Source organism: Pavona decussata, unplaced genomic scaffold (assembly GCF_977016875.1).
Source record: "Pavona decussata unplaced genomic scaffold, jaPavDecu1.1 SCAFFOLD_170, whole genome shotgun sequence".
In the NCBI taxonomy this organism is placed as follows: domain Eukaryota; kingdom Metazoa; phylum Cnidaria; class Anthozoa; order Scleractinia; family Agariciidae; genus Pavona; species Pavona decussata.
Window position 1 is genome coordinate 330,408 of NW_028145581.1, and position 22,093 is coordinate 352,500.

At 40.6% G+C, this 22,093-nt stretch overlaps 2 protein-coding genes across 2 annotated transcripts in view; both read left to right on the forward strand.

Annotated features, from left to right (window-relative positions):
- Positions 1-4,507: 4,507 nt before the first annotated feature.
- On the forward strand, positions 4,508-7,359 carry LOC146463981 (uncharacterized). The gene is made up of 2 exons (XM_085083803.1): positions 4,508-4,749; positions 6,007-7,359. The coding sequence occupies exons 1-2, from the start codon at positions 4,600-4,602 to the stop codon at positions 6,517-6,519; spliced, it is 663 nt and encodes a 220-aa protein (XP_084939929.1). The 5' UTR covers positions 4,508-4,599; the 3' UTR covers positions 6,520-7,359.
- Positions 7,360-20,872: 13,513 nt separating this feature from the next.
- Positions 20,873-22,093, forward strand: part of LOC146463982 (uncharacterized) — a 6,499-nt gene continuing 5,278 nt past the window's right edge. Inside the window, exon 1 of the mRNA XM_085083794.1 lies at positions 20,873-21,097. The gene's annotated coding sequence lies outside the window, so the exon portion shown is untranslated. The remainder of the gene's footprint in view (positions 21,098-22,093) is intronic.

The window sequence follows — 22,093 nt, forward strand, 5'->3', positions numbered from 1 at the left end:
CACCTTCCTGGGAAAATGTTCTTCTTGTTAGGAAATAAAGGCACGTGCGGCTTTTAGGGTCTAAAATTTTACAATACTCAGTATCTCTTCAAGTTCCTCCTTTAAATCTAGCCTTCAGGAAACAATATACAGTGGAACCCCGTTAATACGACCACCTTCGGGCCGTGAAAATGTGGTCAAAATAACGGTGTGGTCGGATTAACGAGGCTGTAAAACTCAAAAGGAAATGACTGCACTTTCAATTCGTTCGGGGCACAAAAAATGGTCGTATTAACGAAGTGGTCATAAAGCGGGGTTCTACTGTATCTACAGCAACCACTAAATCTGTATCTCTATTTTTGACGGACGTTGCATGTTATTTTTTCTCAAATGTTTATAGATCGTTTCCCGTCTAATAGTTTCAACCGTAATTGTATCAACCGTCTCACATTCTTCAAACATTATATATTATTGTAGCAACTCTGTAATGAGGAAGCCTTATTCTACAAGCCTCAAGGCTTCCTCACCACTTTCTCTGTAATATATATCTTTTTTACTCTTATTTTGCCTATTTTGTGATGGGTGAAATAAACAAACTTGAACTTGAACTTGAACTAGAACATTTCTTGAAGACAAACGGAAAAAATACGTCTCTTTCTCCATTTTCGAAAAGCAATCAAAATATCTTGGTTTGTTGTTGGTTCTCGTCCTTGCTCCGAGAGGTTTTTCTCCGGTACTCTGGTTTTCCTCTCTCCTCAAAAACCAACACTTCTAAATTTCAATTCGATCTGGAGAGTGTCCCTAATTAGTGCTCTGCGCTAACTACATTAACACTTAAATAAAGTGATTGATTTATTTTATTTTCTCTGATACACTTCCTTAAAAACTAAACCCATGTTCACTGCATGACTCATACGAAGAGCAAAGCCATACCCAGTTACACATCAAAATGTTCGGCAGACGGCACCTACAAATCAATATACTGGTTAGGTTTGTTGGAGCAAGGAGTAGAATCAACCTGAACAACCTCAACCCACATATGAATGCGAATCCATGAATTGAACCCAGGTCATATTGGTGGAAGAAGAGTGGTCTCACCACTGCGTCATCTCTGGTCTCCACATCGAGCGAATTCTACATAACTTGAGTCATAAAGATTGTGTTGTGCCAGCTACTTAATACAGTATTTCCTGTTTTTCCTCTCACATTGATATTTACAAGCGTTATATTAAAGCTAGTAAGATTTATAAGTAATTAACACAACACATTTTTTTTATTAGCTTTTTGTAGCAACCTTCCAGTAATTGGCTTTCTCTGTTCAAACTGACTTGGGTACATACTATTGGGACAATTCTGGCTATTTTTATCCGGGTTCAGTTACGACAGAATACACAGAATATCAGTTACCAAAAGAATACAATTCCAGGTCTTCCCATTAACACGAAAAGCTTCCCAAACGGAACACAATTTTCCTTATTTTGAGCGAGCTGTATTCCTTTCATGCCGCTATCGGTTTTCAGCATATTATTCTGTTAATTTCAAAAACCAGAATAGGTCTTAAAAGAACATGAACACCGTGCATTCCGTGTATTTGGCAGATTCCGGAATCACGAGTCTCGAAGAATGTCCCTTCGAGCATACGCTTAGCAATCCGTCAGAAGGAGGTCCCGTCGGGATCTCCTCCGATGATGAAATCCGATGACTTCCGAGGCCGCCTTCGCGTTTACGGCCTAGATTCAAAATTTACGTAGTTTATAGGCCACCAATAGTGCCCAGAAGCGCTTGAAAGCGATATTTTAACCGAAAAATTCGTCTGAACAAAATAATAATCTCTTTTACTTTTCTCGATAAAAAAATATATATTAAATGCGACTTAAACCTCCTTTTTAGGGATGACGGATTTCAGCTTCAACGGCGTGACATCGCGTGGCAATCTCCCAAAAGGAGGTTCTCAAATCACAGGAAATGGAAAGACTGAATATCATACAAAGGGCAATCCAGGTTAAGCTCATATATGGCAAAAACTTTCTGTTCACCAAGTTTTTTAAAAAAAGGGAAAGGACAGGAAGAGATTTAATTTAACATTCTTTCCGCCTCTTGTTGAAAAAATAATTTATAAACCATGTGTTGTGGATTGTGTTTGTATACGTATTTGTGTGTGTGTGGCGGAGGGGAGGAGGTGGGTACTTCATAATAAGGACTATAAGGGACATCCATGGTCTCTGCACTGTTTCGGCTTGAAAGTGTTATAGACACAAGATCTTTTTATTGTTGTGCAAGATTTTGTAAAGTGTTTATTTTGACCTTGACGCGTTGTTAAGCAATCAAAGGTACCTTATACTGATTTTCCGCCAATTGCTATTGTCTCCGCTTACTTGTGTTACTTCTAAATAAAGACAACTGTTCGACTAATATCCGGCTAACAAACAAGCACTCTCAGCAATTTTGCCGAGATCATTTTCTCTTGTACTGATCTGTACCTATATTCGCCAAAAAAAAAAAAATTGCTCTTTACCGTATCTGAGATGTTTTTGTTTTTTTAATGAAAGAGTTCGGCTCCTTCTCTTTCTTTACTTATTTCTTGTTTCAATTTTAGGACGAATATTGATGCGAATTTGTTACATTGTAAAAGGAAATGTCATTCTCTAATCTATACAGAATTAAATAATATACTCTAATCAGAGCTACTGCATCTAAATTATAAAGGAAAACTGAAGTGATAAAATTTTTCTTTGAAAAGGGTTCTTATGAAATAAACGGGCTTCGATGCCTCCTCTTTCTCTAAAGCCTTCTGGCACTTTGGGCACAACCAGGTGGCATTGAAACCTTTGCAAATCATGTGAGGAATGGTAGGTACACATTTGGAACAGTATTTTGTTGTAGTAGCCGTTTCAAACTCTCTAAGAATGAACACTGCTGTTTTTACATCCCTTACTAGAACAGACTTATCTGAAAATTTCTCCACAAACAAAGACTTACTGCCTTTAAAGTAATTTTTTTCGACGTTTGCGAACCTTGTAAATGCTATTACGAAAAAAAGTATGAGTGACTGGGAGAATTTTCATTTGATTACGGGAAAGCAGCTTTCCGATATTAATCTAGAATGAAATCAACCATGAGGAGCCGCGTAGATGTGTTAAAATTAATTAGGTTGAGTGACGGTTGCTATGATCAAATTCCGGAGTTCAAAAGGAGCAATCTATCAACAGTATAGTAAAGAATCTTTTTCAGTCGCGTGTAATGTCTAGATCGAGCTTGCCGCAAAGCAATGAAGTCGGTGACTAGAAAGCTTGGCTTTTGTGGAAACGCACAGTTAACTGGAAACGAAAATCCTCCGATCTGTCCAGAAGCCTGGCTATACATCGACCGTCGGAAACGGAAAATTGACAATTTTTACTAAAGGTTTTCTATTTCCCGCCAATCTAATTGGCGCGCTAAATGGTCCTAAATCGACGAACCATAACATCAATGATTTGTTCGCCCATCGTCTCTACAATGCAAATTTTTAGTTTATTTTTCGGCAAGCTAATTTTCTGCATCATTTTCCAATAACTGAATAATAAATAAAGTCAATCGACATCCTTCATTCGTCGCAAAGGTAAGTGCGATTTTTATGTTTACGTTATATATTTGATCAGGACTCGCGATTTCGTGATTTGGGAAAAAGTGTAACGGCGTTGATCACCAGCTTCCATTTTCCACGTGTGTAGGAACTCTTAGAATCAGAGTCAACACGAACGGTATATTTATGATGATATTATTGTTGCGGTTCCGTGTTAGTATTTCAGACGGTAAGACCAAAATAGAAAATAGATACTGGCAATCAATGTTCACCACACTGAGTGCGACAAAAGTGTCCAAAATAACCGGCTAAATATTCACGGTTTTATTATGTAGAGGTAAAAGACATAGTTAGGTCACAGTTGTTCTCTCGGGTGTGTCGCCTGAGTACAATAAGCAATCGGGTGCGTCGCCTTTGCTTCGTGAGCTAACTCTGACAATAATATTAGAAATTTCTTCACAGAGAGATTTTGAACTCGGCCGTTCTTCTCTCGGATGAGTCGCCTGATAAGGACGAGCAATCGGGTGTGTCGCCTTTGCTTTGCCGTGTTTAAGACTCGCTGCACATCGACGATAACTTTATTATTCTCCGGAGGTTTTTGACTGAACCGGAAATATTCGACTGCACGCAGTGAGTGAATGTTGATTGCTGTAAACTTTTTACAACGCACTGGGGCTCGTCTTGCACGAAAATGTGGTTTTAAACTGTCAACAGCACTCCCGTAAACAATAGGCCTCCTGTAGCGATCGAGGAAAAATTTGGATGGCAAAAGGCGTGCGGCTCGCCATGGACGAAATTCCCGCCTTTGTCCGCGTGGCTCAGCGCTCAAATCAGTCAACCAGAACAATTGTTAGTCTTTCCATTTCCTGTGATTTGAGAACCTCCTTTTGGGAGATTGCCACGCGATGTCACGCCGTTGAAGCTGAAATCCGTCATCCGTGGAAAGGAGGTTAAAGTTGCATTTACTATTCTCAGCGGTCTCACCTCTCACGTATAAAAGGAGATGAGACAAAGTGAACAATGCCATTCTGTCGATCAAGCGAAAGAGCATAGTTCAAATGGCGGACCCTGCTGTACAAGTCCCGGCACAGGAAAACCTTCCAGCAGCTCAAGCGGCCGCGGTTGTTCAACCACCACCACCGCCTCCGCCTCCACCAAACGCAGAAGAACCTCCTCAAAACGCCGCTGGAGAACAAGTCACTTTGGAGGTTTGTTCAATTTTTGTTTTACTCCAGTATCGTACACGTGTTCTTGCACTTCGTATTCCCGTGGCAGCTTTAAGTCTGTTTTCAGCTCAAGTCATGCCCTGCTTTAAACGTGTAGCTTTGTAGCTCTGCGGGCAATTTTCTCTTTACCCCCCAGTTTATTTTACGCCCTGCTTCTGAACGTGCGACCTTCGTTGCTTTGCGGGCATGTTTACAATTCATGTTGCGCCCTGGCTTGGCGGGCAATTTAAAATTCACTTCGCAATTATGTTGTGCCCTGCTGATAACGTGTACTTGGTTGCTTTGCGGGCAGTTTTAACTCTGTTTACAATTCATGTTCCGCCCTGCTTCAAACGTGTAACTTTTTAGCTTTGCGGGCCGTTTGAAACTGACTTCGTAATTATTGTTGCGCCCTGCTTCAAACGTGTAGCTTTTTAGCTTTGCGGGCAATTTTAAATTGACTTCGTAATTATTGTTACGCCTTGCTTCAAACGTGTAGCTTTTTAGCTTTGCGGGCAATTTGAAATTGACTTCGTAATTATTGTTACGCCCTGCTTCAAACGTGTAGTTTTTTAGCTTTGCGGGCAGTTTGAAATTGACTTCGTAATTATTGTTACGCCCTGCTGATAACATGTAGCTTTTAGCTTTGCGGGCAATTTGAAATTGACTTCGTAATTATTGTTACGCCCTGCTGATAATGTGTTTACAATTCATGTTGCGCCCTGCTTCAAAACGAGTAGCTTTTAGCTTTGCGGGCGGCTTTAGATTGACTTTCTAATTAATTTTTTGCCCTGCTTCAACACGTATAGTTTTGTAGTTTTGCGGGCTACTTGAAGTCGACTTACCACTTTCTGAATTTTATTTATATGCGCTATTTTTGCCGATTATGTGTACATTCTAATTCTCGGTTAGCTTCAAAAGCTTTTCAATTTTGTTGACCTCAAAACATACTTCAGCAGAGAACTAGTTATTATCTTTGTGCGATCTTTGTCGATTATTCTCACTCTTCATTTTTTAATTGTCTTAATTTGCCATTTCTGAGTGCTTGTTTGCCACATTGTTCTACTTGAATTGTTTATTTTCGTATTGTTCTGTTAATTGTTATATTTGCACTCCGACTTTGTCGGAACAAAGGATTCCCTGCCGCTTTACCGGGTCTTATCACAATGCTTGTACTCATTTACGAATGTTTTGTATCGCCGCTAAGCGGTATGAAATTACACTTCGCAATACATCTGTCTATTTCATTTTCTCATTCAGGCTTTGCAAGAAAGAATTAAATTTTTGGAAAATGCCCAAGGGACCTCCATTCAGGCTTTAAAGAATCGCATTACCCATTATGGTAGTCGCCGCCTGGAGGACTTCGACAAATACGAGGCCTTGCGCCTCGCGGAGGAGCTCGTCTCCGTAGCGAAGACAACTGGTGATGATAAGGCCGCCAGCTTTGACATCATAGCGGCCACCCTAAGAGAGAAAATACACGTGCCGAAAGAGCAGTTTAAAGCTTACTTTTTGGCTCTTCTCGCGGACAAGGAATTTACAAGAATCTTTGACACAATCTCCAAGGTCGACAAGTCGTTTAGACGTCCCTCGCCTTACTCGCGTCCTCAGGCCAGAGGCAGTCAGAGGTTCTCGTCACACCCTCGAGTGACCTGCTACAGATGTGGTACGCCCGGACACAAGTCTACGCAATGTTTTAAGCGTTCTCCGACGACCCGCTATTTTTCTTCAGGCGGTCCAGGTCACAACCAGCCTCGACCGACATCTCAGTAGCAGAATCTGCCCGATCCTCATTTTGTATGCGTTTTAGTACTATTAAAGTCAAATGAACACTATTGCATCACAATGTTTGTTTATTCATATACATTATACCCACCCCCCCAGGGTTTTATTAACATATTATTACTTACATATTTTACGACTCGCTACGCTGTTCATAGATGTGGGAACCAATTATCTCTTTTCGATCGCACCCTTCCCCCCTCGGGTGGCATTCTCAAAGGGAAGCTCACTTTCCCTCTCAGATTACCGGGGCTGAGTTTGCCATTCCTTGGGCCCTAATTTATTTCCAAGTTCTTTTTTATTTTCCTTTTAGCTGTCAGACCCTTGCTTTCACGATTGGGAAAAGCATCCCGGTTTCAAGCCTAACACAGTTGGTATGAATAAGTTACAGTGGATAAACATCGATGGTTCTGTTGTTGATGAGGCCCAAGGGATGGCAAACAATTCCCACATCTCTGATGAGGATATCGCCCTCGTGTTACAGGGAAATTCATTAGCGGATATGTCTCGCCTTGTTTTCCGCGATCCAGATCACTTCCTAGCAGGGGAACTCCATCGCCATGCACCACAATGGAATGCTTTATTAAATGATATGAACGATGAGCGCTTCTCTGAAGTCCGTGATTGGATTACTAACGGTGTAGACGTAACGAAGTTCTTTAGACCGTTTAAGGGTAGTTACAAGGGAAGGAATTACGAGTGTGGTAGTCCACCGCCTTGCGCTTTCCCCAACCACCTGTCGTGCAAACCTTTTGCCTCGTTTATTTCTGATACGCTCCTGGACCGTTTGCGTTCCGGTGCTATTTCTTTGTGGGGCAAAGTCGGAGAATGCACCCCACCCCAACTTATTATGCCCTCACTGTCGAGCCTAGCAAGCCGCGTCTCTGCAACGACGATAGATTTCTTAATCTGTGGATCGAAGACCGTCCGTTTGCCTTGGATAGCGTCCAACACTTGCCTAAGTATGTCAATAAAGGATTTTACCAAACAGTGTGCGACGACAAGTCAGGATATGACCACATCAAACTTCACCCCAGCAGTCGAACTTACTTTGGCTTCCAGTGGGGAGGTTGGTATTTTGTGAGTGAATGTATTCCTTTTGGCTGGAAATCCTCGGCCTATATTTATCATACGACTGGTCTAGTTGCGTCACACAGACTTCGTTCATGGAACATTCCCTCTTCATTGTATATTGACGACCGCCATAATGGCCAACTGTCATTTCCAGGTGGCATTTTACCAGCCGCCTATCAAGCCCTCGCCTCAAGGGATGAAGTGAATTTTGCTCTGGCCGTCGCGGGTATTTTTCTCACGTGCTACATCTTAATTTCCCTCGGCTACTTTATCGGTCTGGCGAAGTCTCACCTTACCCCGAAAAAACAGGTGCCATACCTTGGTTTCGGTATCGATTCTGAACTACAGGCGTTTACCTTGTTACCCCATAAAAAAGAAAAGCTTCTTCGTCTCATCAAAGAAACGTTGGCTCGCGATAACCTCGACCTACTAACCTTGCAAAGGCTCAGCGGTAAATGCGTGTCCATGAGCTTGGCAGTTCCGGGCGCAAGGCTTTATGTTAATGAAATAAACCTAGCTGTGTCTCGCGCCACGCGTTCTGCTCGACCTGTAAAGATGTCTGCCGCTCTAAAGAATGAAATTGAGCACTGGCTATTCCTTGAGACCTGGGACGGTTTTCTTCCCTGGCGGTCTGAGAAACACACACATGTCAGGCTGTTCTCCGACTCATCTCGCTTCGCTTGGGGAGGTGCACTGAGTCCGGGTGCCATTGAGGAGAACGTTTATGATTACTGGGACGCCTCAACAATACAAGCCGATATCGCCACTAAGGAGACCTTAGCGCTCAATAATGTCCTTGAATCATTCGCTGATACCATCAAAAACTCGTGGGTCGACGCCTTCGTCGACAGCATGGCTCTAGTCCGTTCATGGAATCGACAGGGCTCTCGTTCTCAATCGCTTTCTAGCGCCTTGAAGAAATTATTCAACACAATGACGAAACTCAACATCGATTTGCACCTTACTTTTGTGCCTAGTTCTCAGAACCAAGCCGACTTCCCCTCGCGACGCCTTAGCCTACAGGATGCCAAATTGTGCCCATCCCTATGGACAGTAGTACAAGAGTGGTATGGCGGCGAAAATGGGCACTCTGTCGATCTAATGGCACGCCCTTCAAACGCCCAATCCGACTTGTCAGGTGCCAAGTTACCTTTCTTCTCTGAAAACCCTCTGCCGGGATCCCTGGGAGTGAACGTGTTCGCGCAATCGCCCGATCTGTACGATCCGTTTGTATTCAAGAACCCATACGCCTTTCCCCCGATCTGCCTAATACCTCATGTTATCAAGTATATGAGAAGCCTGCAATTATCCTACACTATCGTAGTACCAGACGTATGCCCAAGGCATTTTTGGTGGCCCTTGTTAACGTCTACATGTTCTTCCCGATACCTGCTGGCCGTTGCCGGAACCGTTGGAGCGCTCCTCACTCCCTCTAAACACGGGTTTTCAAACAATTGGCCTATCCCATGGGATCTCTGGGTGTTCCGCATCGGATAAGCAAGTAGTAGCTCTTGGTTAGCGCACGAGCCAAACAAAGAACACTTAGCTATCTTTAATTTGCCAATTCTCCCATTAATTTAGCTCCATCCATTACTTCAGTGAAATCAATGTTGTCAATAAATCATTGTTTTCCAGTATACATCTGTTGACAGTTGTTTTATAGCTTCATTTATACATTTATGTCAAAACAAATCTAAAGGATAAAGAAGGAACTGTTTGTTTTACTTTCATATCCTTTAGGACTTACCTCCAGCCGTTCGAGCGTTTGTACCAGCCGTGTCATGTCCTTCGTGCAGCCACCCCAACGACAAGCTGTTCTTTTTCTGCCAAATGTGCGGCTACAGGAGGAAAACAGTCTCCCCAAGTGTCCCGAGCCCTAAACTCTCAGTCGACCTTCAAGCGATAGATAACCGTTTGGAACTCCTAAATAATGCCTCCCTTCAATCGTCATACTCAAAACAGAAGTGCTCACTTCGTACGGAGTTTGAAACTTTCTTGGCGTCCCTTCCGAATAGTAAAACCATCCTTTCGGCAAGCCCCACTGACATCTCTCGGTTCTTGGTCTGGAAAGACCGACATGGCAAAACCATAGTACATAGTAATGGGTGTCCCGATTCCCACCTTCAAAACGCAGCTAAGTGTAAATGTCCTAAACGCCTGGCATTCAAGACAATCGACTCCTACATTGGAAAACTGCGAGCCATTTTTAAGGAAACCGGGCGCTGTGGAGAGTGGAACTCCCTGCTAGGTCTGGGTAACCCCGCCGCTTCACTCGAAGTGCAAAAATATCTTAAGGCGTCAACTGAGGAACAATTACGAGCCCGCATCACGCCAAAGCAAGCAGTTCCCCTATTTTTGTCCAAATTGTTGCTTCTGGCCCGTTTTTTAAATCGGAAAATTGCGGAGCGCTCGGTTAGTCCTTCTGGTCTGTTTGTATTGACGCGGGACCAAGCGTTTTTCAAAACGTTATTCTTTAGCGGTGATCGTGGTTCAGATCTTGGCATGGTGAAAACAGAAGAGATCCTGCGTTTCCCCCAGGACAATGGGCTGTTGTTCAACCACGTATGGGGAAAAACCCTGAGGGATGGCGTCTCTAACGTCTTCGGGATTCGGAGACACCCTAACCCTGAGTTGTGTCCAGTTAAAGCTATTGAGACATATGTAGCCGTGGCTTCCGAGTTGCGCGTTTCTGTGACAAATGGTTACTTGTTTCGACCAACTAATCCCCAAGGTCATATTGTGAACAAACCATTTTCAAGTTCTTCAGCAGAAGCTCGTTTAAAGCTGTATTTGAAAGAAGCTAAGATCGATGAGGGAGAAACGCTACACAGCTTCCGTTCGGGCTCAGCCATAACGTTAGCGTTATCTGGCTCCCAGTTGGCGGACATAATGTCTCATGTAGGATGGAATAACAAAGAAACTGCTCTCTACTACATGAAACTAGCGGAGGTGCTTCGTTTGGATAGTCCCTCTCATTTGCTATCCGCGGACTCTTCCGCGACAGCCGCCCTAACAGAGAACTACATGGAGCTTAACCGTCTAAAAAACTTTATATCCGCTTTTCCGCACGTTTAATTCTTAACCTTGTTGCATCTCGTTTAAAACACTTTACGAATTTTTAGGATGGGGCACCTTGAGTTTGGGATTCTGAGAACGGGGTTTCCTTATGGTCCAGTGGTTTGGGACTTTAGGACACTCTGTAACATAGAGACTGTCGGTGCCCAATCTCAACATAGCGTGAGAGAGAGAACGTTGAGAATAAAGTACTATTCTCAGCGGTCTCACCTCTCACGTATAAAAGGAGATGAGACAAAGTGAACAATGCCATTCTGTCGATCAAGCGAAGTGTTGTAGTATAAAATGCAGCACACGGTATCCCTTGCCCTGACGTTCTCTCTTTCACCAGCCATCAAGTTTCGTCCTGCGTTTGATTTTCCCTACCCAAACCCTCCCCTTTCCTCTTCAGAACATTCATCAACAGGACGAGACTGTCGGTGCCCAATCTCAACATAGCGTGAGAGAGAGAACGTTGAGAATAAAGTACTATATGTTTTGTATCGAGAAAAGTAAAAGAGATTATTCTTTTGTTCAGACGAATTTCGCCTTAAAGGGCTTCTGGACACTATTTGTGGCCTATAAACTACGTAAATTTTGAATTTAGGCAGTGAAGGCGAAGGAGGCCTCGGAATTCATCGGATTTCATCATCGGAGGAGATCCCGACGGGACCTCCTTCTGACGGATTGCAAAGCGTGCGCTCCCGAAGAATGGGCCCTTATGCCGCCGATACCAGGCATAAACCGGAATGAAAAACGATTTACCTAGAGCAACACCTGTAAAACTCTGCGTGGATTGATTTTGTTCTTAGATGTCCTCAAATAACAGCGGTCCATCTAGTTTTCTGAAGCGTCATTAAAAGGCTAAGCTAGTGCTTACGCAGGAACCAGTATTTGTTCTGACAAGTGATAGTTGCATGCTTGCTTAGTGTATATATGCACAAAACATTAACAATACAACACGTTTACGGATTTACGTAAAGGAAACAAGTTAGATAATTCAGCAACGAGTGAATGGTACGTAAAGCACATGTGTAACGATTATTTGTAACATTTACACGTGCGTGACGGGTTAATTTCGCGAGAGACAACTAATATGAGAAGTCTGCATCACAGGATATCCCGCGGGTCTTAATCGATACGATGACTGCGATGTTGGCTCAAGTTCAACTTCCCAGTAGGTTTTTTTTCTCCGGAACTCCCGTCAAATGCTTCAAAGGATGAAAAACTTGAAGCTGACTTTTTTGAGTAAAACCATCATGTCTGTTACAGCAGTGAAGGACTTGGGAGACATCGTAGATTCCCCCCACTTGACATCTAATGATTGCCATATTTAGAAATTAGTATCTTAGTGTATGGCTCTGAACTTGTTTTAAAAAATCGTGTTAAGCACATTTTTGATAATGAAACGCGAATATCACTTCAGTTTACGCAGTTGTACTAATATAATTGTGTATTGCTTAACTGGCGGTCTACCAAATCAGCTACATGCAAACATAAAGAAGCTGGCCAGACTTCTCAAGGGAATTTTGACCAAGTAACTCGGTGGAACGTTTTAAAAAGTACGATTTTAAAACGGTTTTAAAATCCTCTTTCAACAACGTGTACAACAGAGGATTGATAAGAGCGGTACCATACATCATTAAGAGAAGAATCGTATTAACAATCCGCGTGGAACATGGATCGTAACATTCTCGTCATAAAAAAAATTCCACCAAGAAAAGCCAAGAATCATTGAGCCAAAAATGATCACCGCTGGCTTTTGCCCGCGTTTTTACCTCACACGCCTTACGTGTGTAATATGACAGAGCTGCCGACGAATTTTCTTTAGTTGTGATCGGAGGATTAGGAAAATGCGAACGTAGACGATTGCAAGGAGGATAACAGGAAGTACCTCGAGGAATACGAAACAACAGTAGTTGTAAATATAAATAGCTTTCATACGTCGCTCGTGTGTCATTGTTTGGGTGGAGTCTAGATGATCCAAAACAGCTGAATAAGTGACATACTCAGTGAAAAAATCCAGATGAGGATCAGTGAAGCTACTGTTGTTTGCTTGGAAATGATTTCGCGGTACTGCATTGGGTGAATTATCATCATAAAACGCTCAAAAGTGACAATCACCAGATGCAGTATCGTAGAGAAGGCGATTAAGCGAGATGCAAAATCCATGACAATGCAAGCAGCAATGCTGTCTGCAAATGGCATAAGATTGCAGGCAAATATCAAAGGAATTGTAATCAGTCCTGACAGTAGGTCGGACAAGGCCAGACATGCTAGATATAAGTTGGTTGTTATTTGCAAATGGTTGTTTCTGTAAACCAAAACAATGACCAGTGAATTGGCGGTAATGATAAGACAGGCGAGGACACCCAAAAGCACAAGACAGAGATGGATGTCACTCGAAAATAGAATATGTTTACGGTATTGGATTCATTTCCCGAAAGGTTCATTCTTTTGTTATCATTGTACTGATTTGGAATGCTACCGTTAAATAATGTGTTGTTCATGATTGACTTCTATCCAGTCGTCGTTTTGGATATAATAGCGTCCGTTTTATAACTAGCCCCTATGCTCCTTGATAACTTAATCGTCTTTAGGCTAGGGCTTTTTCCTGTGCCCGTAAAGACAGTTGTTTACGGTAAACCAATGTTTCTGAGTCGTGTAACAAAGGTTGGTATTTTGTTAAAACGAGCCGTATTGCAGTTTCGAATTAGGCTTGTTATCTTCCATTACACTAAAGGAAAATTATATTTCTGCAAGTTTCCAGGAACCAGTGACAAACCTTTTAAAAAGACAAACAATTAATCAATTGCCATTTTTAATTTTGCATTCTATTTATCATGTAATGATCTAAATGTCTCTCAATTTCGTGAGAGATATTGAAATCATCCCGGGGAATGAACATGTCATCAAGTTTAGCTTTTACAAAATATAAACGACATATTTCATATTTGGGTCAAAGGGGACCCCAAAGCACCAAAAAACAATTTTGTTTAGCTGACGGAAATTACTGTTCTAGTTTTCTAAACTTATAACAAAGCTGTCTTTGGGCATGGAATCCCAGCGTGCCATTGGGTTGCAATTTGACACAACAAACATCTTGTGATTGTGTGTTGGAAACTCGTTAAAACCTTTAATTTAATGTGCGGTTTTGTCATCCATTTTGTCCGCCCTTAAGAAATGTTCCCTACGGCGTGGGGAAGTGGTTAATGGAACATCGAACGCAGAAGGTATGTTAAAAGGTTTTCATTGATACTTAAATACATAAATTAGTGAATGTATCTAAAGACAACACCCGACAGATAGTCAGTAATCGGCTTATCTGATAGTTAACATCAGCTTATCTCTCGCGGTTTTCCTCTTCGGCAAACCTTTTGGGAGAGAACTCTCATTACTTAGGCGATTAAAAAATTATCGAATGGAGATATAATTTGCAGACTTTATCCATCGTCCTGAACTTCTCGTCTTTTTATCTGATTATTTTGCCACTCGTGCTTTCACTTATTAGTAACAGCATATATATATATATTTGATACGAACTGGGTGAAAAAAAAACTGGCACGGTTTAAAGTTGTTGAATCAAGTATGAGGATAAAATGTGTCTTTCAACGCAAAATCGTATATTTAAAGAGTGCGTCTTCATAAATTTTGTATAACTCTCATAAACCTAGTCTTCATGAGTCTTTCTAACCCATGATGACCTTGTTATACAGCTGTTAATTTCAATCAACGAAAGCATACCAATAGGCAAAAATGCCGCAATGAGTTATGTATAATTTATTAATCAATTTACCAAACTGGGCTATGGCTCACCACTACAGTAAATGAATCACAAAGGGAAATGTTTTATGGTCTTTTCTCTTATCCTGTGCAACCAACAACTGTGAAATTACTTCCGAATTACAAAGGATCGACAGCAATCAATACGGCCTTTCGGTTTTGTCGCGTAGGTCCAAGGGTTGAAAATCCGACAAAGTTCATAATTAAAATGGTCATGTATTTCCTCCGCGTAAGCTATAAAAAGTCTGACAAGGTTAAATCCGGGTCTCACAAGGCTAAGTTCCTGACCGATTGAATAAGTATATTTTACAGATACTTCATAGAGAATTTTATTTTGTTTATTTGTTAGATATCCATAACTAGAGTGATTTGAGTATCAAAGCACTCATCATAATGTACAGACTTAATAGAAACACCGTAAAAGGGGTACGATTTGTCGATTTACAGCGAACATCCGATCTACCGATTGTTCTATAATTTTCTGAGTAGTTCTATAAAAAAAAAAAAAAAGAAGTTAAGAATAAAACAAGTCACACTCGGCTGTATACGGAATACAGAGCAGTCATATTCTATTCTGTAATGTCGCCGTTGTACAGACTTGGTTTATCCGATGAGAAAAATTAAATACTTTACCACCTCAGAGTGTTGTTGCATTGGCTGGGTTCAACCTCAACGGTAAGTTTCAAGCGTTGTCATTGAGGTATTTTTTATGCGTTCATGTATTCAAACTTTATTTGAATGCTATAATTTTAAAATTCGTTTCATGTTTTTTTTAACAAGGTTGTACGAAAAAAACAATCTTCTATTATGTTATATTCAGGATTAAATTATTCTAATGAAAGAAAAACTCAGTTGAAGAGATGTCGTGTCCTTCTTACGAAACAGCAATACTACTCAAAGGAAATTTGTCCAAACAACTGGGTGGATTTTTGTAAAAGTAAGATTTTAAAACGCTTTTAAAATCCTCTTTAAACAACGTGTACAACAGGGGATTGACAAGAGAGGTGCCAAACCTCATAAAGAGAAAAATCGTATTAACAATCCGGGCTGAACAAGGATCGCAACATTCTCGTCGTCATAGAAAATTCCACTTAGAAAGTACGAAAACCAACTTTAGGTAAAGGCAAGAATCATTGAACCAAAAATGATCACCGCTCTCTTTTGGCCACGGTTTTAAAATCCTCTTAAAACAGCGTGTACAACAAAGGATTGATAAGATAGGTGCCAAACCTCACCAAGAGAAGAATCGTATTAACAATCGGTGGTACATGGATCGCAACATTCTCGTCAAAGAAAATTCCACTTAGAAAGTACGAAAACCAACCTAGAATAAAGGCAAGGATCATTGAGCCAAAAATTATCACCGCTCGCTTTTGGCCCCGTTTTTTGCCTCACACGCCCTACACGTGTTATATTAGAGAGCTGTCGACGAATTTTCTTTAGCTGTGATCGAAGGACTGGGAAAATGCGAACGTAGACGATTGCCAGGAGGATACTGACAAGAAGTACCACGAGAAATACGAAACAACAGTAGCTGTAAATAGCGTCGATGCGTCGCTCCTGTGTCAACGTTTGGGTGGAGTCTAGATGATCCAAAACAGTTGAATAAGTGGCATACTCAATGAAAAAATTCAGATGAGGATCAGTGAAGCCACTGTTGTTTGCTTGGAAATGATCTTGCGGTACTGCATTGGGTAGATTACCATCACATAACGCTCAAAAGTGACAATCACCAGAAGCAGTATCGTGGAGAAGGTGATAAACCGAGATGCAAGATCCATGGCAATGCAAGCAGCAATATTGTCTGCAAATGCCATGAGATTGCAGGCAAATATCAAAGGAGTTGCAATCAGTCCTGACAGTAGATCAGACAAGGCCAGACATGCTAGATACAAGTTGGTAGTTGTTCGCAATTGCTTGTTTCTGTAAACCAAAACAATGACCAGTAGACAAGAGAGGACACCCAAAAACACAAGAGGGAGATGGATGTCACTCGAAAATGGAATATGTCTGTTTATGGTATTGAATTCATTTCCCGACAGGTTCATTGTTTTGTTATCATTGTACTGATTTGGAATGCTACCATTAAATAATGTGTTCTTCACGATTGATTTATTTGCAGCCGTCGTTTTGGATATGATAACGTCCCTTTTATCACCAGCCCTATGCTCCTTGATAACTTAATCGTCTTTAGGCTAGGGCATTTTTTCCTGTGCCCGTACAGACCTTTGCTTACGTGAAACCAATCAGTTTCTGAGTCGTGGAGCAAAGGTTCGTTCTTTGTTAAAACGGGCCGTATTGCAATTCCAAATTAGGCTTGTTATCTTCCTTAGCACTGAAGGAAAAACATAACGCTGCATGTTTCCAGGGACCAGTGATAAACCTGTTCAATAGCAGAAAATTAATCAGTAGTCATTAATAATGTTTTAAACGAGTACTGTGGATCGAGATGCAAGATCGAACATATTGCATTAGTGCAGTGTATCAGCGGGAGCCTATTCTATTTATCATGTGACATTTTGAAGTGTTTTTAATAATCTATATGTCTCTCGATACCGTGAGAGATATTGAAATCATCTTGGAAATGAATATGTCATCAAGTTTAGTTTTAGAAAAATAAACGATATTTTTAATATTTGGCCTAAAGGAGACCCCAAAGCAACAAAATTGACTTTTGTTTAGCTGACTGAAATTACTGTTCTAGTTTTGTAAACTAATAACAAAGCTGTCTTTGGGCATGGAATCCAAGGATGCCATTAGGTTGTAATATGAAAGAAAAAAATCGTCTGATTGTGTGTTCGAAAACTCGTTAAAAAATTTTATTTAATTATGAGGGATTGTCATCCTTTTGAAAAACGATCATTCTCTTTTAGAGAAAAGCCGATCTAAAAATAAAGGCAACCTGAAATTATTGAAATGACAAGTCATGCAAAATGTGTTAGTCAAGTTAATAGCTCAACGAGCGAGAGAAATCGAAGCGAAACTGATCATGATATCAAGGAAGTATGCCATCTTGAAATTAAAACTGTAAAACACTTCCTTGCGCCATCTGGTTATGAAGATTCCCCTAGCCGTGACCTAAAGCGATATTCCAATTACACCTTTTGCCCTTCATTATCAGGAAATAAATTTCATTAGCGCGAAAATATTGCTCAATAAAATTAATGTATATTCAGTTTATTTAGGAAATGAAACATTTCAATTTCTGGCAGAGTTTTGTATCGAAAAGAAGATTCATTGAGGCCAATTTTAAAAAAATACCGTTTTATCGAAAACAACAATCTTTAGTGCGAATGAAGATTCGTTAACCTGGGTTTAACGTTCAATTAATTACGCAAAGAAAATTTCAATTACAAAAGAGTTTTTAGTTACGTGGTTTCCGACTAATTTCCCACTGGATTTATATGAAAGCTTAAATTTGAAAACGATGCTGCACATGCGCACACTGGTTCCGCAGTAATAGAGCAAAGAGTTCGTCGAAACCGTATCTCAAATGAGCATCGTGGAAATATAGTTAGGGCGTTCGAAGAGAAACGTGAACACGATAACTACCAGAAAAATGTGCAGCGTGGTTTAGGTTTATGCAGACTTACATACCACGATGTTTGAGCGGGGAGTTGATTGAAGGATTGATTGTTACGCTGACTGTATCTCTGTTGTAATGAAATTTTTCTTCCTTTAAACACATTTAGAAGCGTGTAATGTTTGTTCATCCTCTTAAAAGTTTATTATTTCCATTAAATTGAACTGATATTCTCATTAATGAATATTCTTCTCTATGTAAAATGCCTTATTGATGACGTCGAAAATTAAAGCGTTTGTCTATTTTCACACAATGATTACACATTCACTTTAACGATTTAATTTTTAAAAGTAATGAACATTTATTTCTTGATAATGAAGGGCAAAAGGTGTAAATTCAAAATAGCAAACGAAGACACTTAGAAAATACATTAAGCGACTGTTAGGAGTCAAATACACGAATTTAAATTAAAACAAATGCGCGGGTTCGCCAAACGTTTCTTCGTTTCAACTGCAACACAGCTGGACTAAAAATCCAAATCCATAAACTGAAAGACAAGGTTATTAACGAAGAAAATGTCTAAAAACTTACCTTCTTTATTTGGATCTTACGTTACCAATGTAACTTAAAAGAAATGTTAAAACGTTTCCAACGTCAATTAAACCCTGCTTTGCCTATTGCAAGTGGCTTGTTCACTAGAGTTTCAACCCGACTGTCATTTGCTTAAAAAATTAGTGCTATCTAGCCAGCTAACCAGCCTTGCATCTTATGTTTCTGTTAAAATGCAACAGAAGTGAAGTTGTGTCAGCATTTATACTATATATGTGCAGTTTCTTTTAATTGTAAAAGAACTGACTTTTTAAACTCCCCCGGTTAAAAAATGAAACCAAGCTTCTAAAAATACATTATCTTAGTGGTCATTGCAAATGCATGCATTGAAAATCAAATGCCTGATTCTGATTGGATAACAGGTGTACCGGTGACAGCAGTGAATTGAGGTTAGTTGGGGCTTTTAACGAGGGAATAAATATTCAAATATTCAAGGTGAATGACTGGGGTGTGTTTGTTATTTTATCCGAAGCCCTTAGACAAAGGTCCTTTTTTATTCCATGACAACCTTGTCTTAAAATTAACAATCGGATTGCAGTGCAAATAAATATTCATGCTGTTTTTTCTCCATGTCATTGTCTTCTTCCCATGCCCATGAACACCGTTAAGAAGGAAATATTCTACTGGGAATCAAAATATCAGCGTGCTATACATAATTACACGCCGAAACAATGGCATCGCAAGGGAAAAGCGAGACCCTCGCACTTCTGTACTATAAAACCATGATCAGTCATTTTTCTTTACCACGTAGATGTATAAACTGGAACAATGGAAAGGAAATATAAAATACAAATAATAATAGCTTAAAAATGTGAGCATATGCCGTTAAATCTCTCTCTAAACGAGAATCACACTTGAAAGGCACGAAGTCACTATTAACCACGTTTCAACTCGTCCGGCTAAGTCAAACACTCTTTCATTTGGTCATGGTTCGGAATTGGTCGCTTGAGAGAATTCTAACTGTGTTCATATTTGTAAAAATATCCGTATGAAATTTAACCTGGGTGCCAGAGGTTATTTTTTTCGTTTGAAGGAGGGAAATTAAGAGGCGAAGCTGCTGCAGCCCCATTCTCAATTCGTGATACACTTTTGTATGTGTTCTGTCATGGCCAGTTTTAAAGAGTTTCGTCAGATACTACGATGCTGATCTTATTACTGATCAGGATTTTATAATCTTGTACGAGTTGTGTTCTTCACGAAACCCGGATTTTGCTTATTTTTCGTACGATCGCTTTCACTTGGATAACATGAACGACGACGAATTTAAAGGCCGAATTTAGAGTAAGGAATAGGGATCTTCCAACACTGACTCAAGCTCTTAGGATTCCACGCTCATTTCAACTTTCTCAGAGGAGCGTTGTGGATGGTATGGAGGGCCTTTGTATGCTCCTGAAGCGACTTGCATATCCCTGTAGATATGGAGACCTCATTTACTGTTTTGGACGTCCAGTTCCCGTTTTCAGTATGGCTACAAATCATGTCCTCGATTACATTTACAATTCTCACAATCATCTCATAACACAATGGAATCACACAATGCTGAGGCCTTTTACTTTAGAAGTATACGCAGAAACTATCCACGGAAAGGGTACTGCATTGGAGAACTGTTTTGGATTTGTGTACGGAACTGTCCGACCTATAGCTCGACCAGGTGAACACCAGCGTATCATGTATAATGGGCATAAGCGAGTACACGCTTTAAAATTGCAGTCACTCTTCCTACGGATTGGACTGATTGGTAACCTATACGGACCAGTAGGTAAGTGAAAATTGTGTGTTTCTTTTGTTGGAATCCAGTCTGCAGGCTTACCTTCTTCTCTCTCATTGACTTCCCTCCAGTTTTTAAGAAGCCAGCCTACAGTGCAATCTTTTAAACAGATCCTGCTCCATTTTACTCTAAAATAGACTCTTAAGACCAGCCTCTCATTTTGTAGAATGAATAAAAACAAGCAGATCTAAATAATTTCGATGCAACAAGAAGTGTGAAATAGTTAAAATAATAATAATAAAAAATCATGCAAGGGAAATGGAATGTTCTCTCATCTACCTGTACCCTATATCAGTGTTATATCGTATGGGGAGATAGGAGTAATTCCACTCTAATGTTGCAACTTCCATCTTTACACAATAAAGCTGGAAAAATAATTTTAGATTTGCCCATTGGATCATCTGCTAGTGAGGCCTTAAATAAACTGAAATGGAAAACACTCGCAAGATGTAGGGCCGAGCATGGGGCAACATTTATCTATAAGTGTTTAAATAACTTATTTTCTCATCGTTATAATATTGAATTAAATAAATGAAATATTTGCTTGCGAATAGGATTTTTATGTTTTTCCCGGACAATCTAATGTTAAATGATCTTGTTGCGTTACGGGGTGCGTGACAACATCCGGGCATGTGCCGAGAGGTCATGGGGGTAAATCAAAGGATGCCCCCTCTAGGGGCATGCGGTACTACTTCACAGTCAATTGCTGTCGCGTCATTCAATTCTTTGACTCGCTGGGGAAAGAGTGTTTTTTAGAGGTAAGCTCTCAGTCTTGTTATTGTCTACGGTTCTGTCGAACTGAGGACACTTGCCCACTGTTTACAATCGCCCATTTCATTTCAGTTTACTTTTAATAAGAATCAATTTTTCACGTACGGCTCGCAATTAGTTGCAGCTCGTTCGTTTTGATTCACCATTGTTATGTCTACTGGGGTTCCATCTGTTCTTATTTTGGGTCATTCATTTATTAAGCGTCTGAAACGCGATTTAAGATCCCATTTTGACCCTCGGGCCGACAGTAATTTTAAACTTGGGGGGACCGTGTCTGTTCATTTACACGGCGTTGGCGGACGTACTGTGGCAAAGCTTCGGTCGTTCGATCTCCACGTGGTTCAACAGATTGCTCCTGATATTGTAATTCTCGAGATTGGGACTAATGATCTTGTGGATACAAGTCCTGAGGTTGTTGGCTCTGAGATCGAGAGTTTGGTTTGCCTTTTATTGGAGGATTATAAGGTTCGCGTCGTGTGTGTTTGCCATGTCATTCCACGTGGTCATTCACACGATGAGGCGGCATCTTTTGCCGAGCGCGTTGAGATTCTTCAGCAGTATCTTGACGTTGTGCTTTCTCCCATCCCCAAGGTTTTTTGTTGGCTTCACAAAGCTTTTTCTCACCCTGGGAAAGATTTTTATTTACCTGATGGCGTTCACGTGAACCCAGCGGGTCAATACCATTTATATCGTAGTTACAGGGGCGCCATTTTGCGGGCCTTGCGTTTGCTTTAGAATTTTCTTTACACATTGTTTGCATTTTTTGAATTTTTCACACCTTCCACTCCTCAATTTTAATGTGGGCAGTAACTTTTAGTCCAGTCATGGGTGGGGTTTCATTTTTATGGGGTTACATTCATCACTGTTGGGTCAAAATTTTTATTTTTATTGCTTCGGGGATTCGTCCCCCACATCATGGTTTTTCATGACTGGTTCACTTATTTTGTTAATTTTGCGTGGGGATTCGTCCTTCACAATTTTTA